This window comes from Agrilus planipennis, unplaced genomic scaffold, assembly GCF_000699045.2.
Source record: "Agrilus planipennis isolate EAB-ADULT unplaced genomic scaffold, Apla_2.0 scaffold113, whole genome shotgun sequence".
NCBI lineage: Eukaryota > Metazoa > Arthropoda > Insecta > Coleoptera > Buprestidae > Agrilus > Agrilus planipennis.
The window spans coordinates 470,663-486,320 of record NW_020442452.1 but is presented as its reverse complement, the minus strand read 5'-3'; the positions used below and the strand labels follow the sequence as shown (position 1 = coordinate 486,320).

Below are 15,658 nucleotides of genomic sequence, written 5' to 3'. Positions count from 1 at the left end.
AGGCATGAAGGTCTAGTCAGAGACATATTAGAGGCAGAAACAGGAGTTAGGAGGGGTAGAGGTAGACCTAGGTTAGATTACTGTTCGCAAATAGTTAAGGATGTGGGTTGTTCTAGTTTTAGGGAAATGCGAAGTTTAGCTCAGGATAGAAAGGAGTGGAGGTACGTGTCCAACCAGTCTTAGGACTGACGACTTTATGATGATGAAGAGTTTGTCGAATTAATACCATAAATAGAAAAACTACAAAGCAAACATAGTACGATCATCGAATAACAGCAATAAATTAAATCGTGACAGAACGTTGCGGAGAGTGCAAGGTGAAAGGGTCTAAAAATCAATGGCGGTTTGTTAAACGAAGCATACAACAAATAAGTTAATAAATAAAAATTTTATAGTATCCATTTCATTCCCTAATTTTTTCAGATATTAATTCAGAGCCAACGATAAGTGATAATGCAAAGATTCATATTAATTAACAACAATTAATAAATTAAAATCCAATCATTGTCACCTACTAATCAAATTATTGTTGGAAAAAGGAAATTTATAAATTTAGATCAGTTATTTGATTTTTTCCTCCTCAATCGTAAAAAATTAATTTTATGAATAATAATACACATCATAATGAAATTGTTATCAATTTAGTTCTACAGCTGATTTTTATTTGTAGGTTGTGTATTTTACATCTTTATTCCCGTACATAGTTTTGACAATTTTTTTTGGAAGAGGTTTAACTCTAAAAGGCGCAAGTGCTGGCCTGGCGCACATGTATACACCTAAGGTAAGGAGTATTTTGTTATTTTAAAAGATTTAGCTTGTTATGATTTTTATTTGTTTTAATTGAAGTAGTGTATCATTGTTCAATATTCCAAGAAGATCTCGGTCTTAGTACGTTGTGAAGTTCAGTGTGCTGAACAAGAATTTACCATTTCTCACATAGCTTTTAAGATTCGAAAAAAAAAAAGATGCTTCTTTCATGTTGTCTTTTCTTTCTATAACCCTATGATCCTAACTCAACCAAATTTTAACCGTTTGGGATCATAGTATTACAGCAGGAAAAGACAGTTGTGGTCGTATCATTTTTTTAATTTATATTAGTATAGCTCTAATAAAAAAAAACAAAAAGTTTGTTGAATAAGTTTAGATTAGAGTTGGATTACGTTAGCCTTGTACTTTATTTCTAAAGTCGAACGCTCTCTGAAGAAATAGTTGCGACCCCCAAAACATATGTATTTATAATGCATATAATATATACAGGATGTAACAGAAATAAGTGCTGAGCTTTAAAATAAATAATCGCATCACAGTAATTTACAATCCGAAGTCGGTCCTGTGCGTGAATTGACAACGTAGGTGTCTACCGACTAGCATAGTGCGATAAAACCGCTGCAGCTACATGGATGGAGAATGTAAACATTACCGATTATCGAACGTCTAAGATAAACAAACAATTTGGTAATACAAATAATGTTTAGATTAAATAAATCAAATAAGTACGTTACAGGCAGCACTATGTAAATGTAAGAACACAAAAGAAAGAAAAATTGTGTTATGTTATATTTTTTTGCTGTTGGTTGTAAGTAAACTTACCAAAAAGTCAAGTAAGCCTCTAAAAAATTCGCACCACCCGTTTCCCGAAAACAGTTCTTGAAATCACAAACGATGTACTTACGTCGCACCAAAAGTGATTAATAATCTTCTTCTTTCGAAACCACTGACATATTTCCATATTGTCCAACTACCACGATTCTACGGTGTGTTTCCTCTTTCACCTAACGCTTAGATACAAAATGTTTAACGAAACACTGGTTTCCAGCGCCTACGCTACACATCGTGTCTCTGAACGTTAGGTGGAAGGGGATTCGCAGAATCGAGAGTTCACTGTATGCTTAAAATTTCATCAATACTTATTTCTGTTACATCCTGCATTAATTATTATTATTTCTATAGTTCAAAATAAGGAAAATGTTTCAAATAAAAGTTATGTAAACTTCATCCGTTCTTTAATACAAAAATTTTGAAATTCTTTTCCCATAAAGGCAATGTACTTTTGCTGTTATTGTTTATAATTTAAAATTGTAGTTGATTTTGACGGATACGACCATGTGAATTTCCAAAAATCATCCACTACTACTAATATATGACTGTACTGTTTATTTGTTGAAGGCATAGATTCTAATTGATCAGCATGAGAAGTAATTAGTAGGCCTTCTGATTTGGCTATCGGATGTAATCAACTTTCTTTTTTACCCTTTTCTGTTAGCTAGTATAATACAATTTATAATGAACAATAAACAACTTCAATATCTTATTAATTGCTAGAATATGTAAGTGATCGACCTGTATTAAATCAAGTTTTTTAATGATTCCTGCATTTATTATACTTTTACTGATAATCATTATAATAAAAAGCAGTTTATATCATCAACACGGCACATTCGAGAACCGTTTCTGTGTTCAATTTCGTTAGTATATTCTCTCAACAAAAGTGCCCATCTGGGAATTGTGCTGTGAGATCTTTTTTACTAATCATGCTCTGAGATGCGGCACAGCCGACGATAATTTTAAATTTGATACTCTAAACTTCTAAACTTTTAACTGCCGTTACTACCGCAAGAACTTCAAGCACGTAGCTATGATATTTTTTTTAGCAGCTGCCAGTTTCTTATTCATGAAGTAAAATGGATGAAATTTCATCTTGGTTTATTAATGAAAGCAATTTCTGTAGGTTCCATCCCGTGCAATCTCTTGTATGCTTGCGATCCATTTATTAATAAGATACTCATTATTAGTAATAATGGTTATCCTATTGGTAATAATTTATTACCATCAAAAGACCTAATACTATCTTCAACGTCTGTGAAGGTCAAAGTGAAAGAATCTTTTTTCATCGAACCACCTAGCCCACCCGGAACCCGTTTATTAGCAACAAAGTTATCAGATGCTTCCTTATCTTTCACATCGCTCGAGGTCTGTCCAATACCGTTCCAGTTATTTTCATTTTCTCTTTTGGTGTTTCTTCAATTCTCGTCATTTTCACCACCGTTACAGTCTAACTGAATGAATAAATGTGTGCGACTACGTAATCACCGGATCCGTATGCGACATCCAACGATAAGATCGGTTAAATTTAAGTTAGATTTAATTTCCTCTAATTTGTTATTAAATTGAATTTTCTATTACATCCATATCGAACTCAGAGCCAGAAAATATATATATAGTTTTTCTCGTTTGTAATCAATATTTCCCAAAAGACTAATCTCCAGTAAATTTCAATTCCAAAATAAGTAAGTCGATTGCTTTTCTAAAAAGTTTAAATTAATCTATTTACATATTTTTTTAACAATGATACACTGGTGACCAATCAACAATAATTATCACTTACAAAAAATAAAAAGAAAGAAAAACAAGCGCGTTCATCAACCAACATTTGATACATTTATTATTTTATCACCTAAGTATCATAACTAACTCGTTAGTAACACAGAAAGAGCAAGACAGAAAAAAAACAACTCCCTAGATACATGTACTGTTTTATGTAACTATCAGCTAGAAACGTAGCAATTTTAAGACGATTAACAATATTTTGAAAAATAAACAATTGTAGTTTAAAGACAAAAAAAATATTTCTCATGGTAAACAATTTTAGAATGAATATTAATTTGAATGTAGGTATTACACCTATTTATTACGAGATAGCTCTGCTAAATGAAGAAATAATCGACCCCAATCATATAATGTAAAGTGTACACTACTTTTGTAATTATTTTAATCATAATATTAAACTATAAACTATAAATGATTTATGTCTTTTTTTTAAAGTAATCTGTAACAAACTGGTAAATGATAAGAGGTAAAGAGTTGTTTTGAAATTAAAATTTTTAGGTTGAAAAGCTGCTGGATCCGACAGTATGGCTAGATGCTGCAACGCAAGTTTTTTACTCCTTTGGTTTAGCTTTTGGTTCCATAATAGCATTTGGTTCTTACAATACTCCCAAAAATAATTGCGTTAGAGATGTTATCCTTGTATCTGTTTGCAATGCTCTTACTGCTATTTATGCAAGTGTGGTGATATTTGCTATACTTGGGTTTAAAGCAACAGAAAATGTAGAAAACTGCATAAAAAGGTAATATCTAGTTTTAGATTTTTTTATAAACTTTAACTTAATTTAATGACTTACAAGCGCCTATACCATCATCACAGCATTATCATAAAGAAATATACGATCATCTTACTACTTACCTACCCCATTAAAAATAAATAAATACAACAATGTCATTTGTTTGAGATGTGGACCTTTTGAAGAGAAACGATATTGCTCTGATTTGAAATTTAATCTGGGCAATTTATCGAGCAATTACCTTTAAAGAGCGAAAAAAAAACATGCAAAAGAAATAACTTAACTTTTTACATATTTCTATCAAGTTGGCAATAGTTACTTTAAGTATTTAAGGGTTTAATACAAATTTAAATAATGGCATGTGCTAACTTCAGCAATTTGAGCAAATCAACGATTGATTACGCTTAAAAATGGTAATGTGAGCACGGGATGAATTTTTAGATTAAGGTTTGTCTGTTTCTTGCAAATATTGGAGGATTTTTATTTTTCAATTTGCTCAGTTTGGACGTGTTTCCACCGAAAGAAGGAAGGTGGACGATGAACAGGAACACACGTTTATGCACATAAATTGAAAATAATGAGAATAAGAAACAAACAACTCGTAAGAGTGCCTGTACGTGTACATTTATTTGTGCTGGTAATGATAAAGTGTGATAACTGCATAAAGGGTACAATCAGAATTTAATGTATATTCCAAAAATGAAACGAAAAATGAAATATTCAAATTAAAAGAACGTGTCGTCGCATTATGACGCTTTTTAAGGCTATCCTATGTGCATTAAAATTAGTTTGGTTGGAGACTAGCTAAGAGGAAGTCATCGGATATTGTTAACAGAAGATGCAGCATTTCATAAGAAGGAATGTATAATGTTAGAAACATGAAGCAAGTAGGAAATAAGAAAATTTCAAGAATGTGATGGATAAGTTACAAGTTACAATTAAATATACTAATTATTAAAGACGTTTATTGACCGGAAGTGAGTAGTCGGAACGGAGATTTCAGAATAACACTGTCGTATTATAAAACACCTATTTCGCTACTTATTTATGTAATTATTTTCTCATTAATTAACACCACTATTATTAACTAATCACTCGTTCACTAATATATTTCACACTTTGTCGCTTCCTCGCTTTTCGTATTTCCCTTTTTGTCGCCTCGTTATTAGAACTTAAACTGTTCTCTTCCAATCTTGCGGCAACTATTTATACCGACTGAGGTCCCTACCGGATTTGATAGACAGGAGGGGAAATATTTAAAAGACACCCCCCGAGGGGAGGTAGTGTCGGATTTTTACCGACTAAAACCCCTCCTGGAGTGGGGAGATAAACCCTGAGGGCTACTCATCCTCGGAAAGAGAATAGAAGGTTGGGATTTGGGAGAATGTTGAGAAGGGAAAATGGTTAAGCGTGGGGTAATGGGGGGGGGGGAACCGTCGGAATATGTGGTCCACCTTGGAAGTGATGAGTAGACACTCGCGCTAAAAAGCGAAGCTAGGAGTGAGCGAAGGAGAGTGGCTCATTATAGAAGGTGATAAGGCCTTCGGAAACGGTCATTTGGCTTCGGGGCGAAGTTGGAGAGTGTTGACATAGTATGGTTTGCGTGGCCTGACACTGAGGTCCGGAGATTTGCTACGGATGAGATTGCAGCCTCAGGGAGAGAAGGTAAACCGGTTTCTTTCAGAATTTGGGTGTTTCTGACGAACCAGGGATAGTTTAGTGCGGAGCGAAGAATCCGCATGTAGGTGCCTTGCAGAAGTTTCAGACGGTGGGGAAGGGCGCAGCCCCAGACGGGAATGGCGTAGAAGCAAATGCTCCTAATTATTGCGTTAAACGCACGGATTTTCGTATGTTGGGGGATGGAGTCATTTCGAAAGAAAGGCTTGAGTGCGATGATTGCACCCATTGCCTTGTTACGGGTAGTTGCGATGTGGAGCCGCCAGTTTAGGGTCCTGTCGAAAACAACGCCTAAGTGGGTGACAGAGTTGCTCCACTTGATGGGACGGTTGCTTACTAAAATGGAGGGAGGTTTTCGGGATCTACGTGAGAAGAAAATTGCTTCTGGTTTGGTCTCGTTAGTGGAAAGTTTCCATTTTCGGTACCAGTTTAGAAGCAGGGGCAGAAACATATTAATCCTCCCTGTGCATTGGAGAATGGTTTTGGAAGAGTAGAGAGCTGTCAAAATAGAAGTGTCGGAGGGCATGTCCGCACAGAACAGGTTAAATAGAATAGGTGATAGTTTGGAGCCTTGTGGGACACCGGCTGTGACGGGTATACTGGCAGAGAGCACAGAGCCGACGCAGATCCGAAGGCTTCTGTCTGTGAAAAAGGACCTGATAACCAAAACTAGAAAATGTGGAATGTTAAGGGCGATGAGTTTTGAGATAAGGCCTTCGTGCCATTCTCGGTCGAACGCTTACTGGACATGAAGAAGAAGCATGGAGGTGTGACGCTGGTCGTTAAAGTTGTCGGAAATGTATTCAGATACGCGAAGAAGTTGGTGGTCGGTGCCGTGATGCCTGCGGAAGCCGTGTTGATAATCTAGGAGAAGGTTATTTTACTCCATGTAGTTTAAGAGTCGATCAACGAACTTAGCAGGCTGATGGGCCTGTGGCTTGAGGAAGAACTGAGGGATTTCCTTTTCTTGGGAGACAGATGGAAGTGGTGGAGCCGCATGGCGGAGTTTGTGATGTTGCACAGTGCGGTTATGTGCTTTGGTTGTAGGACTTTGAGGACTCCGTTTTCCATTCCGTCAGCGTCAGGGGCATTCCTCTTTTTCAGAGAATTTCATGGGGTGCACTGTGTCGGAAGTCGGAATTTAGGGGAACGAAGTTCTGGGAGACGGCTTTGGTACTCTCGTGAAAGTCGGCAATGTCCGCTGGACTGGATAGTTGGGAGCACTGGAGATATAAAGAGTCTGTGAAGATTGCAGCTTCTTTTTCGTCTGAGGAATAGGTGGAACCGTTCTGCTTTAGTGGCGGAAGATGGGGAGCTCTGTTACAAAGAGAACGGATAACATTCCAAGTGTTTCGGGGATGTGTTTCTGCCTGAGCGATATAATCATCGAAGGATGCGCTGCGGAATTCAGTGAGACGAGTTTTTAGTTCTCGTTGAAGGGCGTTTATTTCTGCACGGTATGCGGGGAGGCGGTGTCTATTCCACATACGCCTTGTTTTTCCTCTTAAGGAGGTCAAGAATGTCCGCGGGGAGGGTTCTGTCTTTGGTGGGCGTGGTGCGGGAAGTAGTGGAGAGCTCGATAGCGCTGGTAATCTCGTTTGAAAGGAGATTCACAGCTTCGTCAAGTTCCGCTATTGTGCGAATTGGAGTTTACTTGAATGAAGATGCTTCGGGGGTGTAACGGAGGTGTAGCCAATCTAGTGACGTGGATGTGTTTGGTGGTCCGAACTTAGTGCATCAATGACGATAGGATCGGCGGAAAGTGTAAATTTTTTTGTGACGAAAATGTCAAGGATGTCAAGAAACTGATTGTGGGGGCAGGGAGGAACGTGGGGACAAGAGATGCTTCAACTGTGAAGTTGAAGTCAAGAATTTTGGTAAGAAGGGAGGTGCCTTTGCTGTTGGTTTGTCGACAGCCCCAGGAGACGTGTTTAGCGTTGAAATCGCCGGCGACGATAGTTGGAACGCATGGGGGGAGTAGAGAGAGAATCCTAACAAGACCGGAAGTTAGCGAAACTTCGATGCCGACTGTTTTTAACGAGTTTGTGGCCAAAGAGATAGGTCTGTGCTTTAAAGAATTTCTAACAAGAATGACAACACCGTACTGCTGTTTTCACGGTCCCTGCTGTAGGAAGTTTGGGACGAAAAGTTTGATTTTTTCGGACAGGTGAATTTCGATGATGCAAGCAACACCGATTAACTTATCCTCAAGGAAGTGCTGGAGTTCGGTCAATTTACCTCTAATGCTTTGCGCATTCTAGGTAACTATGCGGAGATTGTCTGGGTGGGCGGCGTTAGACATTGGCGGTTTGTTGTAGGGAGGCGACAATGCTGGCGACCATGATTTGGACAATAACTTGAAGTTTTTGTTCCAAACTTGGGATTGCAACAACAGCTGGAGAAGTGTTTGGGTTGCGCTTTTGGGTGGGAGGAGAGGGGCAGTTCTTACTGCCTTGGCGTAGGATTTGGGGGGGCATTTCCAAGGTTGTAGTAAGAGGATCGGGGGTGGATCTTGTGCCTTGGAAGGTAACAGGATTGACGATTTTCTTGGGCGGGGAAGGAGAGGTCTTTTAGGGAACCTTGGGGCAGCCGCGGTAGGTGGCGCGGTGGTTCCCTTTACAGTTGGCACAAGTGAGAGTGGCATCCTTCTTGACCTTGGTTTTGCACTCGGTAGTTATATGGTTACGACCACAGAAAGCGCAGACCCAGGCTGCGTGGCAGTAGTTGACTGTATGAAGGAATTTCAAATAGCAGCAGCACCGAGGGAGGAACTTCCTTCGTAGCTTTTTTTGGCTCAACTTTGATGTTGAGACCACAGAGTTGACCAAGATCGAAAATTGTCTTGGAATTTGTAGCGGTCTTATCAAGACGGACGGAGACAAGGGGTCAGATTTTTTTACCTTTGGACATACGATGGATGCCTTTGATAACAAAGTCTTTGTGGCTGAGTTCGGACTTGATGTCCTCTGTTGGGATGTCTTCGCAGACACCACGGATAACGACATGAAGGTCTTTTTGGAGCTGGTTTTGATGAATTGTATGGTCACACTTTGAGGCCTGTTTGCTGGCTCGTCGATCGTACCTGGTTTTCGCACGGTCACTTTCAAATTGCAGTTTTGTACGCACAGCATTATGAATAGCTTCTAGTCGTCGTGTAGTTTACTCACATATTCGTTCCTAGATACTGGAGAGTCTCCAGGGTGACCAAACATCACGTTCCTTGACAACCTGAGTTTTTCCCAAATAAAATTCCGGCCATTATTCTTCCAGTTGTCTCATGGATGGTGGATCTAACTATGGAGAATAGCAGTAAGTGTCGATCCTAGTTAGTATGGTGCTCGTTAATGAAGCTTTCTAAATTAATTTCCAGAGTAGCGTTAAATCGTTTAGCTATCTCATTAAACTGTGGGTCTAAAACTGTAGTCCTCGTTTTAGTAATGTCAATTAGTTTACCTGTTCACAGATGCGCATTGCAGTTATACCACGTTCTCAAAAAAGATTCAATTCAATCATGACATCATCTACTATGTTGGTCACCAATATGCAACTGTAAGATTCCGTTTCCAAACTTAATTTCTCGAGCGGCATGGTCTAGAGGTTTAGACCACTGCTTAGCATTTGGGAGGACGTCGGTTCGATTCCGGGTCTGTCTGCATTGGTCCAAGTTTTTCTGTGGTTTCCTTGGATCACTTAGGAAAATGCTGGGGCAGTAATATTCCACAGATAATCTTTCATTCTGTCTTCATTTCGTCCGTCTCATCTTTTTCATCTGAACCATCACCCACCTAGTCCCACGATTCCTGAAAGGAGGCTGAAGAGGGCCTTCCGGCCTACCTTCCGGCGTAGTCCGGAGGAACTGTCCGCCCATCAACATTACTGGCTGGTGGGAATGAAACACCTAAAAGTTTTTATCCTAATTTCTACGTTACATTCTCTACAGGTTGGTGAAGTCTCTCCAATAGTTGTACTCAATCATCAGTCTTCTCGCTTCGAAAATTTTCCAATGATATATGACTTGTTAGGGTTATTCTCAGCCGATGCAACGTTCTGGAATAATTATTAAAAAAACTTCCTATTTCATATTTAACTGTCATCAACCTCATACTAAATCCCACATAATAAGACAACTTTCGCATTACTACCTGTTTTATTTTATTTATTTCTTAATAACGCTACTATTATTAATTAATACAATGCTGAAAGTGTTTTCGTTTAATCAGAATATTAAATTAGAAACAGTGGCGGATGCAAGATTTTATTTAAGAGTGGGGAACACAAACTGTGTGATTGTACTATTTGTACTGTAATATTTGTCTTGTGACATTTGAATGACGTTCAGATTCATCGTAAAGCTAAATTTAATAATAATAAAATAAATGTATGAAGAGTATGTAATAATAATAGTTAATTATAATGACATGAGGTTTGTAATCTTTATAGTTTGAAACTAAAAATTTAACTGAAATCGGAAATCTACAACAATACAATTTATTAACGAGGAACAAATCAATAGGACTGTTTAAAAGGTTATATAGATATTACTCTGGTGAGTCAGGAAATGGCACATATTGCCCCCCCTTCCTCCAATGATTAGAAATAGCAAATTTTCAAAATTTTTGGAAGGAAACAATTTATTGCAATTTGTATAGCTGTACATATTACTTGACAAATAAATTATAAGATTTTTTAGGGATGTACTCGTTCTGTGCACTCTTTGCTAGAAGTCAATTATTACCCTAATTAGATACCGTAAGTTCAATTATTTATAAAAAAAAAACGTAAAACCAAAAGTGTTGAAATATGTAAAATGACATACTTTTTATTTTGGATGTAACAATTTATTTGAAAATTATTCAAAAGTGAAACAGTCATACAGGAAAGTCACGAATTTATGTCCATCACGAAAAAAATAGTCACAATAATGAAAAGATCGGATCCAACAATAATAGAAAGTTTTCACACAGAAACTAAATACCAATCCATTCTCCATGATAATAATAAGCCTCTAACATATACGTAAGTTAAAGTCGATAGTAAACAGTAAAATATAAATAGTACTGAATGTATGTATTCATCTGTATAATTTTGTAAGGAATGCTACTTTTAAATAAGCCCATGCATTTTCAATTTATGCTAATAATAAACGCTACTTATCTGTTCAAAGGCTAAATTAAAAATGTAAGTCTTTATGTACACCTTCTTATTGCAACTCCGAGCAAATTAAATAAAAGATCTTACAGAATAGCAAAAATAAGAAGAGCTGCAAACATAGGCTCCGCCCCTGGTGGCAGATTTTCACGCTACGTCACTGAGTAAAATTGTAAATTTGAAATATGGATTCGATGTAAAATATGTCACAAATTAATAAAATAACTCCAATACAACTGGAAATGTCTGGCGCCTGGACTATGTACGAATAGTAATTTATTATCATAACTGTTCGATTTTTATACACTGTTTCAGTCTTAAGAAAAGAATATCCTACATAAATTGTTTCAATAATTTAATAGTGTTCCTTAAAAAAATGCTTTCTGATTTATTTACCTATTTACTACATACTTACAGCAACATAAAGAATATGGAAATACATGGCTTACTACCAGAAGGTGCTTCCATGGAAATGTATGAGACGGTTTTCAGTAAATTTGCAAAAGAAAATATATCAGAGTTAGGCCTAAGAGCATGTTCATTGGCTCAAGAGTTGAATGACGTAAGTATATTTAAATGCATACACACCCACAATATATGTTAAAGTGATACATTCGTTGCATGTAGGACATCATTGATGTTACAACGTAGTGCGGATGCTCTAAAAGAAATAATTCAGTTTTGATCCACTAGTTCCCCATTTACCAAGTCCTTGTTACGTATTATTCCTGTATAGCCAACTATTATTTAAGACAGTTATATATACAAATGATTATAATGTATGATATCATTTTCCTAAAAACTACGAGAGAAATAATACGCTTCAATCAGTACAGTAAACTTGTAGGTAACTGAAAACTAGTTGAGGTGTGATACTCAAATAAACCAATTCAATCCATAATCTAATCTAACGAAAACAAGTTATCCCTTTGAAAACCTATTAATAAGGTATACATCAATATTAAGCTAACTACGTAAATAAATATCCAATTAATAATGTAATTTAGTATTGAATACTGATTTATAAATTTAGAAAAGGCAAATATAGGGATGAGAAGACAATGGTGCATATTGTTACCGTTACTTCTTAATCTATATGTCGAAAATATAGTACGCACTATTAAAATTAATATATTTATTTTGAATATGATTAGATAGATATACAGACGCAAAAGATTGGCATGCTTATTTTTTATGATGATGATGTAACAGTGTTAGCATTTAGTGGGGAGAAGTTAGAGATCTCCAATGCATTGAAAATAAATAAAATAAAACAAAACATACCACAAGGTCGAGTCTCTCTTAACAAACAGAAATAACTTCTGTGTTCGTAATCGGTTAATTAAGAAATTTCAACAATGTTGTTAAAGGTATGTTTGGAGCATGACTTTGTGTAGGTGAAACCTGCACGGTAGTAGGCACTGCAGATAGGAAAAGGTTAGAAGCATTTGAAATATGGTGTTATGAGCGGACAACGAAATTGCGATAGATAGAAAAGGTAAGAAATGAGGATGTATTAGAAAGAATAGGAGAACCAAGTGCGATATGGAAGATAATAAGGAAAGGGAGAGATAGGTTCGTTAAGAGAGACTTATTTGAAGCAAAAATGAAGAGTAAAGAAATACAGAGATATACCTGGATTATATTTATGTTTTCAAGTAGTTAGAGATGTGGAATATTCTAATTTTAGTGTAAGTAGTGAGGAGATTGACTTAGAATAGGAAGGAGCGGCGATGTCTAGTTTTCGAACTGGCGACCCTACGATGAGGATGATTGAAATCTATTGTTGGCAAATCAAGAATTTTTAACGGTACAATAAAAAAACGGTTAATTGATTGCGTATTGCACTTGCTCTAATATGTTGAGTCATATCTTGTGAAAAACGAAATAAAACAGTAGGAATTTGTAAGTTGGCTAAACGGGAATAACTACCATACAAGAACTGGTCTCGTCCACTATCTCGAGAACTATGCACCTATGGAAAGAAGGTTTTAGAAGTCACGTAGGGCTACTGGACAATGACTTGAGATTTGATGTTGAATGTTATTTGAAGGTCAATCAAATACGAGGGTGGATTGATAAGTTTCCGGCCTGACCAAGAAAAACAAGGTTTTTAAAAATTTTTTTTTTTATTTCTCAACATAATCTCCTCCAAGACTGATACATTTCTCATAGCGGTGTTCCAGTCTATTAATGCCATCTCTATAGACTGATTCGTCAAGCTCCTCAAAATAACCATTTACAGCTTCGATTACTTCTTCATTGTCCGCAAATCTCTTACCACCAAGCCATTTTTTGAGATTAGGGAACAGAAAATAGTCACTCGGGGCTAGGTCTGGAGAGTAAGGAGGGTGCGGCATCAATTCAAACTTTAGATCGTTGATTTTAGCCGTCGCAACGATTGACGTGTACGCTGGTGCGTTATCGTGATGAAACAAGATTTTTTTCTTCGCCAGATGAGGTCGTTTAATTTTCACCTCGTGGCTCAAACGTTGCAATAAGTCTGCGTAGTATTGACCAGTGATAGTATTACCCTTTGCAAGGTAATCAATGTATATAATACCTCTTGCATCCCAAAAAACAGTAGCCATAACCTTGTTCGCCGAAAAAATTGTTTTTGCCTTCTTTGGAGTTGGTTCCCCTGGCCCAATCCACTGTTTAGACTGTTCTTTGGTTTCAGGAGTGTAGTGGTGGACCCACGTTTCGTCAACGGTTACGAATCGACGCAAAAATTCGCTTGGATTACGCTTATACAATGACAAATTTGCGGTAAAAATGTTTTTTCGAATCAATTTTTGGTCGACTGTTAGCAAACGCGGCACCCATCTTGCACAGAGCTTTTCCATATGCAAATGTTGGTGCAAAATATGTTGCACACGTTCATATGACATCTTACAGGTCTCAGCTATCTCACGCACTTTCAATCTGCGGTCTCCCAGCACTATTTGATGAATTTTTTCGATCATATCTGGAGTTGTGACCTCAACGGGGCGTCCTGAGCGAGGCCCATCAGAGGTGCTCACACGACCCTTTTTAAACTCGGAAACCCACTGCTTAACGGTTGAATATGACGGGGAGGATGTCCCCAGTGTTGAGTCCATCTCTTTTTTAATTTCCTTCGGCGTTAACCCCTTCAAATAAAAGTATTTGATGACAGCACGATTTTCCTGCTTTTCCATTTTTACGAAAACCACAGAGGCGTCTTGTTCAGCGTGCTGTCAAACCTACACTAGCAAGGAGATCGGGCTGAAACTATAGCTACAAGCTATCCAAGGATGGTACTATAGAATGTCACCTCAAGGTAGGCCTAGTGGCGTCATCTCTTGGTTAGGCCGGAAACTTATCAATCCACCCTCGTATAATGAAAGATTTGACGATATTCATGATATTCATAAAATCTTTTTAGGAATGACTTACGAACATAAGTGAATAACTAGGCTCGGTTACCTATAAGATTGCCTGAAATGAAAAGAAAGATACTAAGTAGGTACTTAACGACCACTTATGCTTTCATGATATCAAATTCAGTGTCAAAATTAAGTCTAAACGTGAAGGCCTAGTTCAGGATGACAATTTGAAAAGTTTACCTATGACCTAAACACCTAGATAATTCGGAATACGATCATTTTTACCTTAGGTTCAAGCCACAACCTAACAGTTTGCTTTCATTCAAAATGTGGGGTAAAATAATAGTTGCATCTATTAAAAAAATCGCCATTTGACCTTCAAATAGTCGGAAAAATAACAATTAAGTTCAAAAACAAGAGCACTGTCCTTCTCAAATCATCTATGCCACAGTGATAAATCCCATGAAAGTGGACCGCGTTTCTTTTTTAATACTCCTTTTCACATTCATTTCACCTTGAAGAAGTCACGAAAGTTGATAATAGATTGTTAACTTAAAGCTCAATGTATTCTCAAACCATCCAATAAATTCAATATTTTTTAAAAACCATACAGTTAATTTGAATTTCTTTAAGTTGGTATCTGGTTATTTGCAGGAACACCCTATATGTTAAATTAATTAAATAACTGCATGCAAATGTTTATCAATCAATAAAAGTTGTTTTACTTCATAACTACATCATTTACAAGTTAAAATGATGGCTATATTATTATAATTTGAAGATTATCAAGTAAAATCTAATTTTTTTAGTTTAAGTAATGCATTATTGTTTTAGGCTGCCGAAGGAACTGGACTGGCATTTATTGTTTTTACAGAAGCTATTGTTAGTCTTCCCGGTTCGCCGTTTTGGGCAGTAATTTTCTTTATGATGTTACTTTCTTTGGGTATTGGATCTCAAATAGGGATATTGGAAGGAATGCTGTGTACTATTTTTGATATTGAAATATTTAAGAGAATTAAAAAGCAGTATGTTACAGGTAACGCAGTAATTTTTTTCAATTATAAATACAAACCTGACTGTAGATTGTTTCGTAAGGACTAATTAAAAACATTGAAACTGTATAGGAAAACTGTAATTATAAAATATCAGTAGTTAATTAAGCTTGCATTTAAATTATCACTGTGTTTGCATTGAATTTATGAGGACAGACAAATGGGGTATTTACTTGCCAGATTCTTTAATTTGTATATTTATTAAATATGATCTCCTGACCATATTGGCAAAGGCTTTCGTGGCCATTAGGTGAACGGATGCAGAAAAACTAGTCAGGGACGACGCGACAGGGCAAATGTCGATCCCGGAACA

At 36.8% G+C, this 15,658-nt stretch overlaps 1 protein-coding gene across 2 annotated transcripts in view; it reads left to right on the top strand.

Moving 5' to 3' along the window:
• Nucleotides 1-15,658, top strand: part of LOC108737026 (sodium- and chloride-dependent transporter XTRP3) — an 86,972-nt gene that overhangs the window by 50,143 nt on the left and 21,171 nt on the right. For both annotated transcript variants that reach the window (XM_018469671.2, XM_018469672.1), the window contains exons 4-7: nt 671-781; nt 3,886-4,127; nt 11,364-11,508; nt 15,128-15,329. In XM_018469671.2, the coding sequence (XP_018325173.1) occupies nt 671-781; nt 3,886-4,127; nt 11,364-11,508; nt 15,128-15,329 (700 nt within the window). The remainder of the gene's footprint in view (nt 1-670; nt 782-3,885; nt 4,128-11,363; nt 11,509-15,127; nt 15,330-15,658) is intronic.